At 45.9% G+C, this 20,679-nt stretch overlaps 1 protein-coding gene across 2 annotated transcripts in view; it reads left to right on the top strand.

Moving 5' to 3' along the window:
* The window catches only part of LOC136872601 (C-Maf-inducing protein), a 558,641-nt gene that overhangs the window by 469,295 nt on the left and 68,667 nt on the right, over nucleotides 1-20,679 (top strand). For both annotated transcript variants that reach the window (XM_067146405.2, XM_067146404.2), the window contains exon 3: nucleotides 574-624. In XM_067146405.2, coding sequence (XP_067002506.2) covers nucleotides 574-624 — 51 coding nt within the window. The remainder of the gene's footprint in view (nucleotides 1-573; nucleotides 625-20,679) is intronic.

Raw genomic sequence — 20,679 nt, 5'->3', positions numbered from 1 at the left:
GTGCGGCCAGTATCCAGTATTCGGGAGATAGTAGGTTCGAACCCCACTGTTGGCAGCCCTGAAAATGGTTTTCCGTGGTTTCCCATTTTCACACCAGGCAAATGCTGGGGCTGTACCTTAATTAAGGCCACGGCCGCTTCCTTCCCATTCGTAGCCCTTTCCTGTCCCATCGTCGCCATAAGACCTATCTGTGTCGGTGCGACGTAAAGCAAGTAGCAAAAAAAAAATCCATTTTTTACCAATATATTCAATGTTACAGACAGAGCGAGATACAGGGATGTGCAACAAAAATGTCACTGGAACTTCGCTCCGTATTGTAAGAGGTGGACGCACCCAGCGCTATCTTTTACCACCCGTATAAACTGTTTGGAAGAACGAAGGCACATAGACTCAATAGCTGGTTGTCGGCCTTTGCATATACCTTGGTTAGCCAGACAGAACTAATAAATTTAAAAATAAATTGGCACTTTGTTCCGTTAACATTAGCTTTTCCACTATGCATCTGTAATATATGCAAGCCTTTTTATTTAATTCTTATGGCAATACGACTGAATGATTTATATTTTGTTGCAGGCTAACAACGCGTACACGCGGGACCAGTGGTACTATTCCATCCTTTGGAAGGTAAGCAAATTCTAGTTAATTAATTGATTCATGTTTTCAGAACTGTCATCTTGCATGGATATCATAGAATTGGAGATTTGGCGAAAGAACAACTCATCTGCACAAATGAGCAGCTGAGTTCCTAAATATAATATTATCGAATTAGTTAATACGAATATTAGTGAAATGAAAAAGATATCAAACGCTTTTATACTCCACAGCATGAAATAGATGGTGTGCAGAGGAAAGCAGCAAGATTTGTAACGGGGGATTTCAGGAGAAAAAGTAGTGTATCAGAAATGTTAGAGAACCTTGGGTGGGAAGCTTTAAGTAAGAAAAGGGAGAGAACTAGACTTGTAGGATTATATAGAGCCTATACAGGAGAGGAGGCATGCGGGGAGGGGGAATCTGTGAGAGGCTTCAGTTGGAAAATATTTATATCGGCAGGGCTGACCACAAGTATAAAATTAGACGGAATTTTAGCACAAACGATTGGGGTAAATTTTCATTCATTGGGAAGGGCATGAAGGAGTGGAACAGTTTACCTGGGGAAGTGTTTGATCTTTTTCCAACCGAGCTCGATAGTTGCAGTCGCTTAAGTGCGGCCATTATCCAGTAATCGGGAGATCGTGGGTTCGAGCCCCACTGTTGGCAGCCCTGAAGATGGTTTTTCGTGGTTTCCCATTTTCACACCAGGCAAATGCCGGGGCTGTACCTTAATTAAGGCCACGGCCGCATCCCTCCACTTCCTAGGCATTTTCCATCCCATCGTCGCCATAAGACCTATCTGTGTCGGTGCGACGTAAAGCAAATAGCAAAAATGAAAAGATCTTTTTCCAAAATCTGTACAGATATTCAAGAAAAAAATATACAGCAGCAGAGAAAAGAAATGTTCAAAGGCATTCGACCTGTGTAGGTTATTGTAAATAAAATAGTTCTGAATACATTAATTCCATCCCCTTGTCTATGGAGATTGCACAGCTGAAGTAGGGGACTGCTTGTAGGGATGAAGTACAGTAGGGACTTCGAGAACCCTGGGACCGCCACGGTAGCTGTGAAGGCCCTTCAGGAACTCTGAAAAGCAGTCGTTATGCACGTTAGGTACCAAAATGGGTTAAAAAAGCAATGTTAATTAAAATCTCATAGCAGTTGTATAGTATTTTTGAAGTGATTCCACATACTGTATATGAGTTGATTATGTGTGTAACTACAGAAGATATTATGAGTAGAAATTTGCAAATAATATAAATTTATTAAGGATGAGCTGTGGGCTTAATATGAAAATTGTTAATGTAAATTGTATAGTACTGTATTTAAGGAAAATGTCTTCTTTTCTTTTTAATTTAAAATTTAGTTGTTGAGAAAAATGTATTTTTGTGTGTATCATTTGCCACCGAGGTAAACACGTCATTTGCAAATAAAGTATTTTGATTTAGATTTTTGATGACTAAAAATTGCATGACTGGCATATTTTTCAAAGTGAATTGCAAAGGAATCGATGATCTCAACATATAGTTACTAGAAACAACGTGTCTTCATCTTTTTCATAATACCGTGAATTTTTAATATGTTTGCCTCCTTTCTTTTCATGTACTAGAGTAACTGAACATTTTCCTATGCCTTCCACTTCTCTTGTCAGAACAACAACTTAAGGAAGATATTGAGTACATACATACATACATACATACATACATACATACATACATACACCATTATAGACCGTTATGCCTTTCAGCGTTCAGTCTGCAAGCCTCTGTGAATTTACTAAACGTCGCCACAATCCTCGATTTGCAACTAGTGCTGTGGCCTCATTTAGTTCTATACCTCTTATCTTTAAATCGTTATAAACTGAGTCTAACCATCGTCGTCTTGGTCTCCCTCTACTTCTCTTACCCTCCATAACAGTGTCCATTGTCCTCCTAGGTAACCTATCCCCCTCCATTCGCCTCACATGACCCCGTCACCGAAGCCGGTTTATGCGTACAGCTTCATCCATCGAGTTCATTCCTAACTTAGCCTTTATCTCCTCATTCCGAGTACTCTCCTCCCATTGTTCCCACCTGTTTGTACCAGCAATCATTCTCACTACTTTCATGTCTGTTAATTCCAACTTATGAATAAGATATCCTGAGTCTATCCAGCTTTTGCTCCCGTAGAGCAAAGTTGGTCTGAAAACAGACCGATGTAAAGATAGTTTCATCTGGGAGCTGACTTCCTTCTTACAGAATACTGTTGATCGCAACTGCGAGCTCACTGTATTAGCTTTTCTGCACCTTGAATCAATATCACTATATCACCATCCTGGGAGAACACACACACATCCTAAATACTTGAAATTATCTACCTGTTCCAGGTTTTTTTTCACCAATCTGACATTCAATTCTGTTGAATTTCTTACCTACTGACATCAGTTTAGTCTTCGAAAGGTTAGTTTTCATACCATACTCATTGCACCTATTTTCAAATTATAAGACCAAGTCGTCAGCACAGGCCAGACTGCTTACTACATTTTCACCTAACTGAATCCCTCTCTGCCATTTTATACCTTTCAACAGATGATCTGTGTAAACCACGAACAACAAAGGTGAAAGATTACAGCCTTGTCTAATCCCTGTAAGTACCCTGAACCAAGAAATCATTCTACCATCAATTCTCACTGCAGCCCAATTGTCAACATAAATGATTTTGATTGATTTTAATAATCTAGCTTAATCCCATAGTCCCCCAGTATGGTGAACATTTTTGCCCTCTGTGCCCTGCCATATGCTTTCTCTAGATCTACGAAACATAAACACAACTGTCTATTCCTCTCGTAGCATTTTTCAATTACCGGGCGCATACTGAAAATCTGATCCTGGCAGCCCCTCTGTGGTCTGAAACCACACTGGTTTTCATTCTTCAAAATATTTTTTTTTGCTAGGGGCCTTTACGTCGCACCGACGCAGATAGGTCTTATGGCGACGATGGGATAGGAAAGGCCTAGGAGTTGGAAGGAAGCGGCCGTGGCCTTAATTAAGGTACAGCCCCAGCATTTGCCTGGTGTGAAAATGGGAAACCACGGAAAACCATTTTCAGGGCTGCCGATAGTGGGATTCGAACCTACTATCTCCCGGATGCAAGCTCACAGCCGCGCGCCTCTACGCGCACGGCCAACTCGCCCGGTATTCTTCAAAATAAAAGCCATCATTTCTGGTTACTCGCTCATTTCCCTTCGGGCCTCCAAATTTGTTGGCAGTACGAATCGTAGGTTTTAGAGTCAAATATCTCTGCACAAACGTTTGGATATGTTTACAGTGATTATTGTCATGAGGATCAAAGTAGTAAAACTAGATTATGAAAGTGAAGTGAGAAAAGCAAAAAATTCGAATATACCCTACATTATTTACATAAGTGGCACTAGCGCCCACCACACACTCCCTCCCCAGTGAGAACGTGCAAATATATTTGAGGAAAGGTGGCAGGTCAACCTGACCTTGTTGTCTTTTCTGGAGATTTACAGGGCTGTTTATCAGCAGTTGATATCGCAGGGATGGTGGATGGAGAGACAGGGCAATGGTTGTTGTCTTCGAAGCCTGTGGGTAAGGAGTCCATTAGCATAAAAGCAGGTTTCAGTCTATCAGTACTGACTGTCTCTTTGCCTCTGTGTGTTTTCACTTCAAAATGATGGTTGTTGCGTGACAGAACTGGGTACGGTCCTTCATAATTCGGCTGTAGTGGCCGTCTGGTGGCGTCGCATCGAATGAAAACAAACTTGCTGGTGGCTGGTGCAGGGTGAGCAAAAACGTTCTTGTTGTTATGATGTTCAGTGGGGACTTACCTGAGAGTTCTCATTTGTCCTTTTAGTTTGAAAACGAAAGACGGAATGTCAATCAAATTGCCTTCCACGGTCAGTCGTGATGATCTGCGGAACTCCGAAATGAGATATCCATGTAGACAATATTGCAAATGAGACTGTTTCAGTTGTGATATCTAGGAGTGGGACTGCGTCAGGCCATCGTGAGAAGCGGTCTGTGAGGTAAGAAGATAGCAATAGCCTTGTGATGGTGGTAACCGTCCCACAATATCAATGTTTATGTGACTAAACCTTGATGTTGCTGGAGGGTATCTCTCAACTGCACTGTTGGTGTGTCTCCAAACGTTACTCCTCTGACATGGTATGCAACTTGATGCCCAAGTTTTGATATCTTTCTTCAAAGATGGCCAAATTAAATGTTTCCTTATTATATCCTGTATAGAGATTTGAAAATTTCTTGGCGGTATTTTTGAGGAATGTGTGGTCGAAGGGAATTTTGAGATACGCCACAAAATAGCTTCATGTCGCTTGGCCACGAACCTACTACGATGGCGTAGCAGGGGGAGAGGTGATACTCCCACGTGGCGCGTCCCAGGTGGCGGATAGGGGGGTCCTAACCGGCTTGCCGGCGGACTTGAGGGAAATAAAATACCTCTCGCGGACCAAACACACTACCCCCTGCGGGTGGGGGACACACATGCAGAATACACCCGCGGTATCCCCTGCCTGTCGTAAGAGGCGACAAAAAGGGGCGACCTTGGCGCGGACATGGATTGCGGTTTGGTATAATGTGATGGACCTCCTGTGGATGGGAGAGGCTGAATACATCCATAGGTAATCCCTGCCTGTCGTAGAAGGCGACTTAAAGGGTCATGTGGCCATGGTCCCCTCTTTATTTTTTTATTATTTTTCCGAGGGTCAGATGTAGACCATTCAAAATTTGATGTGCGTGCTGCCCGGCGATGGAGCTCCTATGTGTGCGACTACGCTCGAAAGCCCGTGCCAGCAACCACCCAGGACGCGGCGGGTGGGAGTATCATGTACCCGGGCAGTGGTATCCGCCTGACAACGCAGGTCCCCGCACAGCCGAATGCCAGAAGGACATATTATTATTAATTATTTTTATTTTTTTCTCTATATTTAGTGCTCTGTAAACGCTATGGGGTACATGCTATTGCGGGTGACTGGAGGAAGGGAGTCTTAGTGCTCATTGCCTCAGTCATGCCGTATTAGGCATCGTCCAACATCGGACCCCGGGCAGTACCTGCTATGACCAGGTGGGTATTGCCTTGGCTGCTTGGTTCGGCTACAGAGACCCCTGATCGGAGTGGGTGGCATTCGGGGAGGATGCTATCGGGCATGGCTTCCAAACGAAGTCTGCTCTCTCAAGGTGGTCGCCCACCTAAGTCTTTAACTTTTGCTTCCCTGAGAGGTTCAACTCCCTGGGAACATGCGCAGCGTGAAGGAATGGGATCCAGCTTCCCTAGGTTTCTGGTCGCTACCAGAACCGATGGGAACGATTTTAAGCTGGTGAAGTCGGTCCTTTTTAGTCGGCACATCGAAGGCGTCTATGGCGAACTGGAGGAACTTAAGAAAATGCGCAACGGTAGTTTGCTTCTCAAGACTCGTACAGCACTGCAAGCTGATCAGTTGCTTAAGTGCGAGCACTTTGGCGAAATCCCCGTCAAAGTGGAGGAGCATAAGTCCTTGAACCTGGTTCGCGGAGTCATCTTTCACCGCGACCTTATTTTGAACACTGACGACGAGTTGATGGAAGACATGAAGAACCGTGGCGTGACACACGTCCGGCGCATTACGCGCAAGGTCAACGGTGAAGACGTTGCCACTGGTGCCTTTATTGTCTCTTTCAAGTTGTCAGTGTTACCAGAGAAAGTCAAGGTAACCACTTATCGTTGCGATGTGAGGCCGTACATCCCGCCTCCTATGCGATGCTATCAATGCCAGCCATTCGAACATATGGTATCTCGCTGTTCGAATCAGGCTGTATGTGGTACATGTGGACGAGTAGCTCACGGCGCGGAGGAGTGCACAACTCCATACAAGTGCACTAACTGCTCCGGTTTTCATTCTCCTCGGGATCGGAATTGTCCGACATACCTGAGTGAGAAGAAGATCCAGGAGATCAAGACCCTGGATAGTCTTTCCTACCAGGAAGCGCGCCGTAAGTTTCATTCTATGAATACACCTGCCCGTACACTCGACTATAGCTTGATAGCTCAGAGTCTTCCAGGTTCGTCATTTACGACCAAGACACCTGTCCAGACCGCTGCGCCCAAGGCGACTGTTGCTGCTCCCAGCAACGTCGCAAATAGTCAAAGCTCGAAGGGGGGGACCACCCCACCTTCGACCAACCAGAAGTCTGTGCCGGCTGGGAACAGCAAGGGGGGAAGACTAAGTCTCCCCCCCTAGGAGGTCGACGAAAGTCGTGCCCCAGCCGGCGGAGGCGGCTTCGTTGACCAGGGCTGGGAAACCATCTCCCAGCCCGTCTAAACCTGAAAAAAAGAAGGGGAAGAAGAGCGCCCGTTCTGAGCGCTCTCGGCCTTCCCCTGCGAAGGAGAAGTCATGCCCCCCATCTGGAGGGTATGAGTCTGCGCCAGGAGGCACTCCTGCTCCTAAACCTGCGCGCTCTCCTCGTAGGGGACCCCCTCGCGCCCGAAATTTGTCGAAGTTCTGGGCGGCACCCCTGCCATCTTTTGATGACGGGATGGATGTCGCGCTGTCCTCTACATCTACGGATGTAGAATTAGATAGTGTTTAGGCTAACGAGCATTTTTCGCTCATAACCTAACACTCCTTTTACAGTCCACACTATGACACTGTTACAGTGGAATTGTAATGGTTATGACAGGCATCTTGCTGAGTTACGTCAGCTTATTAGTGAGTACGCAGCGAGTATAGTCTGTATTCAGGAGACCAATTTCAGACCTGGTCATCATACGGTCTTGAGGAATTTCAAACTATACTCGACAGAACGATACTATGCTCACCGGGCTTCCGGAGGCGTTGGCATTTTTGTACGTTCTGATAGCTACAGCGAAGAGGTTCCATTACGAACCCCTCTAGAGGCTGTAGCTGTTCGCGTCTCGCTGCCTGTCATAGCAACAGTGTGTAATGTTTATCTTCCACCCGGCCAGCATCTGAACATCAATGATGTCGCTGATCTTATAGATCAGCTTCCACCACCCTTCCTCTTATTGGGAGATTTTAACGCCCATCACCCCATATGGGGCTCTGAGACGCCTTGTCCCCGAGGAAGAGAGTTGGAAACACTTATAACAGATCTGGATTTATGTATTTTGAACACAGGGGAACCAACTCACTTTAGTGTACGTTACGGCACATACTCTCGCATAGACGTAAGTCTATGCAGCCGAACGTTGGTTCCACTGTTTCGGTGGAATGCACACGATGATCTCTGTGACAGTGACCATTTTCCCATTATTCTTACTTTGTTGAAACATAAACCCGTCGAGGCTCCCCCTCGATGGATTCTTAAACATGCTGATTGGCCAAAGTACACATCATTAGCTGTCTTTCACGATGATGTCAGGCGGACCGTCGGCGAGGAAATAACTTACGTCACCCAAGTTATTCTTGCTGCTGCTGAGGAGTCCATTCCGTTTTTCTCGGGGGCTCCTCGCCGAAAACTCGTTCCTTGGTGGAACGATGAAATAGCAGCAGCCATCAAAGAACGCCGTCGCGCTCATAAACGTTACCGTCGACAGCCTACTGTGGCCAACTTGGTAACATTTAAGAAACTCCGCGCTAAGGCGCGAGTTCTTATTCGACAAAGTAAGAAGGCTTCATGGGAGAGATATGTGTCGTCCATGACGTCGCATACTCCATCATCTCAAGTGTGGACGAAACTTCGACGACTTTCGGGTATTCAAGGATCATCTGCTGTACCGGGAATTTCCATTGCAGGCAGTGTCGCCACTGATCCCCTCGCGATTGCTAATCATCTCGCTAGTCATTTCGCGGATGTCTCTGGCTCCGGGAATTACAATCCTGATTTCCTCCCTCTGAAGCGGGAGGCTGAACGTCATCACCTTAGTTTTGCCACCCAAGCTTCAGAGGACTACAACGTGCCCTTTACGGAGTGGGAACTCCGCAGCGCATTAGCGCTTTGCAAGGACACGTCTCCTGGACCGGACAACATCCATAACCAGATGTTGAAACACCTTAGTGATGATAGTTTACTATATCTCCTTCGTGTGTTCAACCGAATCTGGACAGAGGGTGATTTTCCGTCTCAGTGGCGAGAGGGCATAGTCATCCCTGTCCTCAAGCCTGACAAAGATCCTAAGTATGCAGGAAGTTACAGACCGATTTGTCTTACAAATTGCCTGTGTAAGCTCTTTGAGAGGATGGTAAATCGCAGACTCGTGTGGTGTCTGGAGAAACAAGGACTCTTGTCCGAGTACCAATGTGGATTTCGAGCCGCTCGATCCACCACAGACCACTTGGTACGCCTGGAGAGCTCTATCCAGGATGCGTTTCTCCGCAAACAGCACTTGGTAGCTGTCTTCTTTGACTTGGAGAAGGCCTACGACACCACCTGGCGATATGGCATCCTTTCAGTCCTGCATCAATGGAGATTCCGAGGTAACTTGCCGGTATTTATTGCGAATTTCTTGTCCCTCCGTCTATTCCGTGTCCGAGTAGGGAGGACATATTCGCAATACCACGTTCAAGAAAATGGAGTACCACAGGGATCGGTTCTTAGTGTCACTCTGTTCGCGATTGCCATAAACGGTATTGTCGCGGCTGCTGGTCCAGCCGTCATACCGTCCCTATATGTGGATGATTTTGCTCTGCACTATAGCTCGTGCAGTATGGCAGTCGCAGAGCGACAGTTACAGCAAGCTATTAGGAGGGTGGAGAAGTGGACCTTAGAACATGGCTTTCGGTTTTCTGCCGCAAAGACCTCCGTTGTCCACTTTTGTCGTCAACGTACACTTCACCCTCATCCTGAGCTTTATCTAGGTAATGTCGTTCTTCCAGTTGTTGACACCTACCGATTTCTTGGGCTCCTTTTTGACAGTAAATTATCGTGGGAGCCACATGTGCGGCAGTTAAAAGTGCAATGCACTAGGAAGCTTAATATCCTTAAGTTTCTTAGCAGCACTTCTTGGGGGGCTGACCGCGCGGTGCTCCTGCGATTCTATCGGGCACACATTTTATCCCGGTTAGACTACGGCAGTGCAGCATATGGCTCCGCAAGACCAAGCGTTCTTGCGAAGCTGAACAGTATCCACCACAGCGGGGTTAGGTTGGCGACGGGAGCTTTTCGTACAAGCCCCATCGCTAGCCTGCTCGCTGAGTCTGGTGTGCCGCCTTTACACCTGAGGCGCCAGCAACTTCTACTTACATATGCTGCAAATTTGCGACAGATGCCACTTCATCCCAGCTATCCTTGCGTGTTCAACAATGGCAACCGTTTGCTGTACGCTGCTCGTCCTCGAGCGACGCGGCCGGTTGGGATACGCTTGGATACCATTTCCGAATTGTTTGACGTACCTTCGGTTCCTTGCCTTGTCAGACAACCAAGTGGGGTACCTCCGTGGGTCGTACGACGACCTGAAGTAATCCTGGATCTGCACACTGGTCCAAAGGAAAACACGGACCCTTCGATTTATCGGAGGCTCTTCCTGTCCGTTGTTGGCCGCTATCCAGGTTCAGTCGTCGTCTACACGGATGGTTCAAGGTCAGATACGAAGGTGGGCTGTGCGTTCGTTGTTAACAATGATAGGTTCCTTTTTGCTCTTCCGGCAACCTGTAGTGTGTACACAGCAGAGCTCTATGCTATCTATGAGGCTCTGCGGTACGCACTGTACAATGAGCGCCGACACTTTCTTCTGTGTACCGACTCCTTGAGTTCGCTCCAGTCTATAGATACCTGTTTCCCTCGGCACCCTCTGGTGCAGCTAATCCAGGACCTGCTGGCCGGGTGTTGGGATGCTGGCACCGGAATCACATTTCTGTGGCTCCCAAGCCACATGGGCATAGAGGGAAACGAGTTAGTAGATCAGGCTGCCAAGGAGGCAGTTACACTGCCCACGTTGCCTTTCCAGGTTCCAGTAAGTGATATTCGCTCCCAGCTGAGACATCTTGTTATGTCCCATTGGGAGATGGAGTGGCAGGCCATTCCACTTCCCAATAAGCTGAGAGCGATAAAAGGAACAACGAAGGTATGGAGGACTTTCCTTCGGGCTTCGCGGAGGGAAGCCGTGGTATTATGTCGTCTTCGGATCGGCCACGGTATCTTGACTCACTCGCATCTTTTGAAAGGAGAACCCCCTCCGGTGTGTACCTGCGGCGACCACCTTACCGTGGTGCACATCCTTACGGAGTGTGTGGACCTGGTCGATCTGCGCCGTAGTCTTAACCTTCCGAGTACTATCTCCCTTATCTTGCGTGATGACGAGCAGTCAGCAGACCTCGTCATCCGCTTTATGAGGGATAGTGGACTGTTTTCTCGTGTGTAATGCTGTCCTTTGTCCTAGTGTGTTTTGTGTCACTTTCGCTTTTATCCTATTGACTTAATTTTAGTTTGTTTTGCTTATTTTAATGTGTTATTTTAACGTCTCTCGTAAATTATGTACTACCAGGCAATGCCTTATTCTTTTGTTTTCCTGTAATTTCTCTTGTTTTATTAGAAAATAAGGCATTGCGTATTAGATCCACTGATTGTTTTAATCTCACCCTCATTTTTCTCCATCATTTTTAAACTCTAGTCAGTGGATATGTTTTTAAAATTTTAACATCATCTCTCATGTCGTTTATCACATTCCATTAGGGGCCGATGACCTTCGATGTTAGGCCCCTTTAAACAACAAGCATCATCATCATCATCATGTCGCTTGGTAGTATTATTGTTTGGAATACAAGAGAGGATGTCTTTGTAATATCAGGTAGTTCGTCATCACTAGAGCCCGGATTTCCGTGCAAATGAATGTTTTTAAATAAGCTGGTTACAGTTCTCAAACTTTGCAAATATTCGTTTTATGGCTTAATGATTCCAAATAACTGTTCATTTTCCCTGCATGTTTGCCTGTTTTGACGTTTTTAGGAGAAATTTCGTGCATAACGCATGTTTTGAAGATGTTCGATTTAATAGCGAATATTTGGACGTTTATATTTCCTAATATAACTTTTCTTCTGACTTTGGCGCATATATAATGTTAACGTGCATGATAATGCCTTTTATGAATGTTGGTTTGCAGAATTCGGGACCATTTTTCCACGTCTGCAGTACGTCTGTTACTGAGAGAGGGAGAGAATGTATTACTGGTATCCTATGAGAGGCTCTATAATCCAGTTAACCAAGCACTTTCTTATCTGTTTGCTTGAGTAAGACGTACGCCGGAAGGTCCCACGTCGATCTCTGTAATCCTTAGGAATAAGGTGTCCCAGTTATACATTGTTATAAATTGAACCGTATATTGTACATTACTCATTGACGGCTCATTTTTCTCCTATGTAGACGAACAAAACAAAACTTGTACCACACTACTGTGACACCGTGTTAATGAGATAGCGACTTGCAATCCTTGATTTTGCACTGAGCCCTCTTCCGTTGTTATCCTGGAACTTCCTACCCGGAACTCTCACTCATCACATGTCTTTGTTATCGAAGCAGGCAATCGTTACCAGTTATTGAGGACATTCAAATGTGTCTACAATCATCGCACGGAGAAGTACCTGCAGGAGCTAGAGATAGGTTGAACAAAGTGATCCGTCCAAATCCTTATTTTGAATTCGTCAAGCTTATAAAAGACTCATTGTGGCGAAAATGCAAGAAATGTACAATTTGACCTCGCTTTGACCCAAATATCTTCATTTAAGTGTGCACCTGTCACCTTTTGTGACGTAGAAAGATCATTTTCTGTGTTTAAGAATATGCTGATAGTTAAACGGATGAGCTTAAATCAAGACAATTTGAAGAAATTGCGTTAGTTGTTGTACAAAGTTTCAAAAGGAACTGAATTTTGGTAGTGCATATTTTTCAGTTTATTGTGCATGTTTTGCCATATGATAGTGCATGGAAATCTGGGCTCTAGTCATCACATTATGGTTGGTTTGATGTGACCAAGGAATCGTCGTAAATCGGTGATTATAGTTGGTAATGTCTAGTCGATTATGGTTTGTATTCTGTTTGGTAGAGGTCTGATGCCCTTTTCAGATATTAAGTATTCCAAACACGGTACTCCTGTTGCACTGAACAAACCTTTGTTAAAATTAGTCCTAATGTTGAACTCTTAACAATGTGATCCATGGATACAGTGGAAGGTGTTGTGATGGAAGAAATTCGCAAGCAAGCATCAGCTGGAATGTTGTTTCTGCCGCAAGAGTACCGCATATCTGTGGTGAAATGTTCGATAAAGCTAATATGATGGATCTGTCGTGGTGAAGCCTTATCAGATTGCTGCTTGAACATGTAAGTGAGTGGCTTGCGGTCTGTGTAGGTGGGGAAACTGCGTCCTTCAGGCATATACTGAAAGTGTTTGAAATCAGAATAGACAGCAAGAAGTTCCCTGACGTATAGTTCTTTCCTGCAGTAGTGAGCTTTCTTGGGAAAAAGCCAAAGGTTGTAAGGTATCAGCTTTGATCTGATGAAGTGATGCACCAACGTCGAAGTCTCAAGCGTCAGCCATTGAAACTAGAGGCAAGTTTGAACATGGATGAGCCAGTGGTGCTGCATCTGCTAAGCTGTTTTTTAAGAGATCAAAATCTTGTTGAAAACTTTCCGTCTATTCAATTTTCCTATTGTAATTTTCCTTGACGATGTGAAGTAATTCCAAAACACGTGCTTGTTTATGGGTTGAATCTGGAAGTGCTCTTCGATAAAAATTGATGAGACCAAGGAATCGTCGTAAATCGGTGATTATAGTTGGTAACAGGTAGTCGATTATGGTTTGTATTCTGTATGGTAGAGGTCAGGCGATGCCTGGCCGAGGCGGTAAAGGCGTGCTCGGTTCGCCCGGAACGATGTGGGTTCGAATCCCCGTCAGGAAGTCGTAAACTTTAAGAAATTAGATTTCCACTTCCGGAGGTGCACATGGCCCTGATGTTCACTCCGCCTACACCAAAAATGAGTACCAGGTTAATTCCTGGGGGAAAAGGCGTCCGGGCGTAGAGCTAACCACTCTACCCCTTCCAAGTGTCGAGGTTACGGGTAGTGGAAACCTTTACCTTCCACCCCTCCAAGGGCCTTCATGGCCTGTTCGGAGATGACTTTGCTTCTTTGCTTGCTTCTGGTAGAGGTCGGATACCCTTTTCAGATATTAAGTATTCCAAACACGGTACTCCTTTTGCACTAAGCAAAACTTTGTTTAAATAATCCTAATGTTGAACTCATTGAATCGTTAGAAAAGTAAATGGAGACGTTTTTTATGCTTTTTATGATCTTGTTCGTTATCTGATGCAACGAAATATCGTTTATGTAGCGGCAGACAACTTCCAAGTCCTTCAGAATTGTGTCAGTGTACCATTGAAAAGTTTGAGCAGCGTTTCGTAATCCATAACATGGAGTTATGGCGGCTATCTTGGGTACCTCTTCTGGACGTGGAGAAATGTGGTGGTGTGCTCTTCATCATCATCATCATCTGTTTACCCTCCAGGGTCGGCTTTTCCCTCGGACACAGCGAGGGATCCCACCTCTACCGCCTCGGGCAGTGTCCTGGAGCTTCAGACTCTTGGTCGGGGATACAACTGGGGAGAATGACCAGTACCTCGCCCAGGCGGCCTCACCTGTTATGCTGAACAGGGGCCTTGTGGAGGGATGGGAATATTGGAAGGGATAGGCAAGGAAGAGGGAAGGAAGCGGCCGTGGCCTTATGTTAGGTATCATCCCGGCATTCGCCTGGAGAAGTGGGAAACCACGGAAAACCACTTCCAGGATGGCTGAGGTGGGAATCGAACCCACCTCTACTCAGTTGACCTCCCGAAGCTCATACCACTTTTCAAATTTCGTGGCAGAGCCGGGAATTGAACCCGGGCCTCCGGGGGTGGCAGCTAATCACGCTAACCACTACATCACAGAGACGGACACGTGGTGTGCTCTTAAAAGGTTATTTTTGTAGTGACTCTAATGAAAACCTCAACACATAAACGCACTTTCTCTTCTCTGGACAACCAGGCGAGTTGGCCGTGCGGTTAGGAGCGGGCAGCTGTGAGCTCGCATCCGGGAGATAGTGTCGGTTTTCCGTGGTTTCCCATTTTCACACCAGGCAAATGCTGGGTCTGTAAACCAATTAAGGCCACGGCCGCTTCCTTCCCATTCCTAGGCCTTTCCTGTCCCATTGTCGCCATAGAACCTTTCTGTATCGGCGCGACGTAAAGCAAATAGCACAAAAAATTCTCTGGACAAGTTATACTTGATAATAGTCCTCGAAAGCGAAACCTGAGTGATTCGACCCTTGGCTACAGCGACTTTACACTGGTACCCCGTGAGTACTCATTCTTACACTCATTTCTAAATTAAACTTAGATAGTACTGTATTTCACGTCCTAGGGCATCTTATTCCAGACTCAAAATACTAGGATACCTCGTACTAGTACAGGCACTATATTAATACAGGGTGGGGTAGATTTCACACATGCACCCACAAATCCATGCGAGTAATCGATTATATAAGTTTAGTCATAGTGAACTGAATCCACCGTACAAGAGATGATTATCGTATCAGCAGTCAAAGGTTAACCCTGAAGCTTGGGGAAATGTTTGTAATCCGGACACCATAAGAGTGGTGCTTCAATAATATGATAGTTCCTCGGTACAGTAATGAATCAGCATGCTGTTTCCGTCACAGTGAGTCAGAACGGGAGGAAGTAGGCTCTTTACTTCAATGATAGAACGCTACTAGCTGAGTGCGTCATAACGGAGGTTAAGAATGTCCCCTCTATTGAGCTGTCCTCGCACACTTAAAAGCCATGCGGCCATAACACCTTGATCTGCGCTGCCCGCTGTGTGCATCTGTTGTGTGGGTTGCGGTGTAAGCCTGCAGCGAGTAGTGCACTACCGTGTTTTGACGAGATGAGATTCTCCCAGCTCTGAAATAGCGCCTTGTGTAGAGACTGCGCCGTTGTCTTTGACAGTCCTGTATTTATGTATAGTATAATCCTGAAACGGAGTATCACACTTAAGTTTCCTGTGAGAGTGTTACTAAGAGAAAGACGGCCCTTAGTTCTGAACATCTTCACGTAACCGACATTTCTGAAGTCCTGGAGCTGGACTTTAAGTAGCTGTCAACTTCACAGATTCAACTTTTGCATCACTAAATCATCAATATTGAAACATATTTAAAATATATTTTAATTTTTTATTACTTGCTTGTCACCAATATATTCATCATCATCATCATCATCATCATCATCTGTTTACCCTCCAGGTTCGGTTTTTCCCTCGGACTTAGCGAGGGATCCCACCTCTCCCGCCTCAAGGGCAGTGTCCTGGAGCTTCAGACTCTTGGTCGGGGATACAACTGGGGAGTATGACCAGTACCTCGCCCAGGCGGCCTCACCTGCTATGCTGAACAGGGGCCTTGTGGAGGGATGGGAAGATTGGAAGGGATAGGCAAGGAAGAGGGAAGGAAGCGGCCGTGGCCTTAAGTTAGGTACCATCCCGGCATTCGCCTGGAGGAGAAGTGGGAAACCACGGAAAACCACTTTCAGGACGGCTGAGGTGGGAATCGAACCCACCTCTACTCAGTTGACCTCCCGAGGCTGAGTGGACCCCGTTCCAGCCCTCGTACCACTTTTCAAATTCCGTGGCAGAGCCGGGAATCGAACCCGGGCCTCCGGGGGTGGCAGCTAATCACGCTAACCACTACACCACAGAGGCGGACACCAATATATTCAAAATTCAAAATATAAACAAATAAGTCTTCTACTTTATAGCATATCGAATTGTAAAATTTTATTATATCAGGCGTTTTCCTCAAACTTATACTGTGCGTACCCGATTAAAATTCGATTAATCGATTAAAGACATTCGGTTAAATGATCAACATTTTTAATCGATAATATATCACGTGTGCAGACGTGACCTGCGATCAGAAACTCGTTCGTATGTCGTAAAGTTTCAAACCTCGCAAAACGCAGAAAAATCCTCCGAAATTACAAAAATAGCTTGATACAAATGATCATAGAAGGTAGAGGTGTAGCGAATACGACACGCGCCCGCCTGCAACAAAATTGGTCCCCCACATAGAAATTGTATAAAACCTATCAATAAAAATACGGTATGAATTCAAATACAGCAGATACGTTAATGCAATCTATGTCAGTTGCATGTCACCGAGCGAGTTGACCGTGTGGTTAAAGGTGTGCAGCTGTGAGCTTGCATTCCGGGAGATAGTGAGTTCGAACTCCACTGTCGGCAGCCTTCTAGATTTTCCGTGGTTTCGCGTCTTCACGCCAGGCAATCGCTGGGGCTGTACCTTCATTAAGGCCACCGCTGCTCCCTTCCCACTCCTAGCCCTTTCCTATCCTATCGTCGCCATAAGACATATCTGCGTCGGTGCGACGTAAAGCAGATTGTACATTTTAAAACCACAATTGTATATGTACATATGTATATACATACAAACGTGACTCAGGCGCAGCGCGCTAGCTCTCACCGCTGGGTTCCATGGTTCAAATCCCGGTCACTCAATTTGAGATTTGTGCTGGACAAGGCGGAGACGGGACAAGTTTTTCTCCGGGAACTTAAGTTTTCCCTGTTATTTTTCATTCCAGCAACACTCTTCAATATAATTTCATTACATCTGTCAGTCATTAATCATTGTCCCAGAGGAGTGCGACAGGCTTTGGCAGCCGGCACAATTCCTAACCTCGCCGCTAGATGGGGGCTTCATTCAATTTCTGATCCGGTCGAATGACTGGAAGCAGGCTGAGGATTTTCATATATGCTATATATTGTTGTTGTTGCTGTTGTTGTTTGAGTCATCAGTCCATAGACTGGTTTGATGCTGCTTACCATCCCACCCCATCCTGTGCTTACTGTTTCATTTCTACGTGCCGAGCTGAGTGGCTCAGACGGTTGAGGCGTTGGCCTTCTGACCCCAACTTGGCAGGTTCGATCCTGGCTTATTCGCGTGGTATTTGAAGATGCTCAAATACATCAGCCTCATGTCGGTAGATTTACTGGCACGTAAAAATACGATATAGATGTTGATTCCCATAGGGAATCTGAAATATTTGTCCCGAATGAGTAAATTTATAATACCAATATAAATGGTCCGTTATTGGACATTATAAATTTTCCAGCTAACTCATTCCTGGTTGTCAGCGTTTCGCCCGCGTGTGCTAGGTTGGGCTCATCAGTTGGTACCTAGCACACCTACCAAGACGCTGGCTAGTGCATACCGTGGAGACCACTGCGTAGGCTACTTGGAGCCTCCGGCAGTGCCAATGCACTATGAGAGACTTTGTCTCTTTACCAAAAATTGATTCGGTCAACTGTTGTGAATTGGTACGGAGGCAAGTGGTAAATGATAATCGCCACAACATGCATTTTGGAGCAGTGCCAGTCCCCTCTGGATAAGTGAGGCAGCATTTTAGGTACGGTGGGGAGTAAATGTTTGCTGTGGTATTTTGTGTAACCACCTAATTGGCGCACATTTCTTTGAGTGTCATTTGACAGGAGCCCGCTACCTACCGTACATTTTCTCCACCATCAATTACCACTGCTGTTAGAGGATGTGCCTCTAGGACAGCGCGTGTTACCATGTGATTTCAGCATGACGGAACTCCACCGCAAGATTCAGCAGTTCCGCAACCACCTGAATGCTACACGTTCCTGTCAAGTGTTAGGAATGGCTAATGGATAGCGAATGGCTAATGAGTTCATTCAGGAGGTCTGCCGATTCCAAATCCATGGCATAAGGCCGTCAAAGCTCTACAGAATGCACTGAAACTGGATCACAAAATTTACGGTGACTCAAGAGTGAATACACAAGCACTGGCCACAGTCTGTGGAAGGCCGTTTGTGTACAACAGGGTCCCTCTCTCGACCTGTGACTTCTGGAGCTAGTCCAGAGATGGTGTTACAGAGGCGGACACCAAGTTTGCCATCATATATATTGCTATTTTGCTTTACGTCGCACCGACACAGATATGTCTTATGGCGACGATGGGACAGGAATGGCCTAGGAATTGGAAGGAAGCGGCCGTGGCCTTAATTAAGGTACAGCCCCTGCATTTGCCTGGTGTGAAAATGGGAAACCACGGAAAACCATCTTCAGGGCTGCCGACAGTGGGGCTCGAACCCACTATCTCCCGATTACTGGATACTGACCGCACTTAAGGCCATCATTTTTAGCTAAATCTGTACATAGTCATTAGCTGGTAGAACTTCATGAAAATAGTGAAAATCTATGAGTCCGCCTCTGTGGTGTAGTGGTTAGTGTAATTAGCAGCCACCCTCGGAGGCCCGGGTTCGATTCCCAGCTCTGCCACGAAATTTGAAAAGTGGTACGAGGGCTGGAACGGGGTCCACTCAGCCTCGGGAGGTTCGATTCCCACCTCAGCCATCCTGGAAGTGATTTTCTGTGGTTTCCCACTTCTCCTCCAGGGAAATGCCGGGATGGTACCTAACTTAAGGCCAAGGCCGCTTCCTTCCCTCCCTTGTCTATCCCTTCCAATTTTTCCATCCCCCACCAAGGCCCCTGTTTAGCATAGCAGGTGAGGCTGCCTGGAGGAGGTACTGGTCATCCTCCCCAGTTTTATCCCCCGACCTAATGTCTCACACTCCAGACACTGCCCTTGAGGCGGTAGAGGTGGGATCCCTCGCTGAGTCCGAGGGGAAAACCAACCCTGGAGGGTAAACAGATTAAGAAAGAAAGAAAATCTATGAACAACGAGATAAATGTTCAGAGATTTGTGGTGTATGTGTGACGTTAAACGTCCAGCAAAACATAACGTTACGAGTACACCAGATTTTGATGCCCGAGTTAAGTTCTTTTTTGCTATTTGCTTTTACGTCGCACCGACACATATAGGTCTTATGGCGACGATGGGATAGGAAAGGCCTAGGAATGGGAAGGAAGCGGCCGTGACCTTAATTAAGGTACAGCCCCAACATTTGCCTGGTGTGAAAATGGGAAACCACGGAAAACCGTCTTCAGGGTTGCGGACAGTGGAGTTCGAACCCACTATCTCCCGATTACTGGATACTGGCCGCACTTAAGCGACTGCAGCTATCGAGCTTGGTAAGAGTTAAGTTCTAGAGGATTCCGTGAAGACACCAAGCAGACCTCTATTCTTTGCACGAGGATAGTAACTTGTTTTGTTTAAAATGCTAAGAAAGAAGATGTTACAGACGAGCGGAGAATGAAGGGACTTTCTATTTAACATATTCCAAGAAATACGGATCATGAGTGTTGAGGTGGGGTCGCGAGTTCAGATGTGTGGTGAAGAATGGGAACAATGAATGTATGATAGATAGCTTGGAAATATATATTTGAAAATCTCGCTGTTTTCCTCATAAAACAACCACAAAGACAATTTAAAAAACAACGACCAGCTCATGAACCACTTGAACTTTCTAAAGTGCTACATTTACATTAGAGCGCGTACAGCCAGTTAGAAACCAAGAAGAACTCCTTATGTTCTAGCCTGTTGATACATTTAGGTAGAAGTGCGGGCTAGTGGTTGGGATCACGTCCACTCGAACGGTGGTTCGAACACACCGGTCTGCTAATGCCATTCTCCCAGCTGTCCTAGTTACAGGGGTCACTCTATGCCGGTTTGTTTATAAGTAGGGCATTAACCCCTGATGGGCGGGTTGTACGAGTATATCCCATAGGCGCTACGTTCAAATTTTCTCCCATGAACGTCGGAATCGTTCCTCTCTTTCTACCCCTTCCATCTTTCACCTCACTCACGACTTACCTGTCTTCCGAATCTGTCATTTCTGTTCTTCTAGTTATCCACATCTCTGGCATTTTCTCCGAAGTCTATCTCAAGTCGACCATGATGACGCAATGACACCTTCTTCTCTTCTTGTTCGCTTTCCACGAATCCGCTTTCTTCACCGTTACCCAGTAACATTATAATATAGTTAGTAGTAGTAATTCTTCACCATGCCAGGGTTCGAACTCCGGTATTCATAGTCCACAGGCGAGAACGTTAGCCATTCGACTACCAGTCATTGCTAAATGCGGCTGTTTACCTTGTGAGTGATGAAGCTTTGTAGTCGCAGGGGCAGCTAAGTTCAATACTTGATCAGAGCAATTCGAAAACCTCGAGTATAAGTA

Source organism: Anabrus simplex, chromosome 4 (assembly GCF_040414725.1).
Source record: "Anabrus simplex isolate iqAnaSimp1 chromosome 4, ASM4041472v1, whole genome shotgun sequence".
Classification (NCBI taxonomy): Eukaryota; Metazoa; Arthropoda; class Insecta; order Orthoptera; family Tettigoniidae; genus Anabrus; species Anabrus simplex.
The sequence above is the reverse complement of the archived record's forward strand: the minus strand, read 5'-3'. Positions and strand labels throughout refer to the sequence as shown.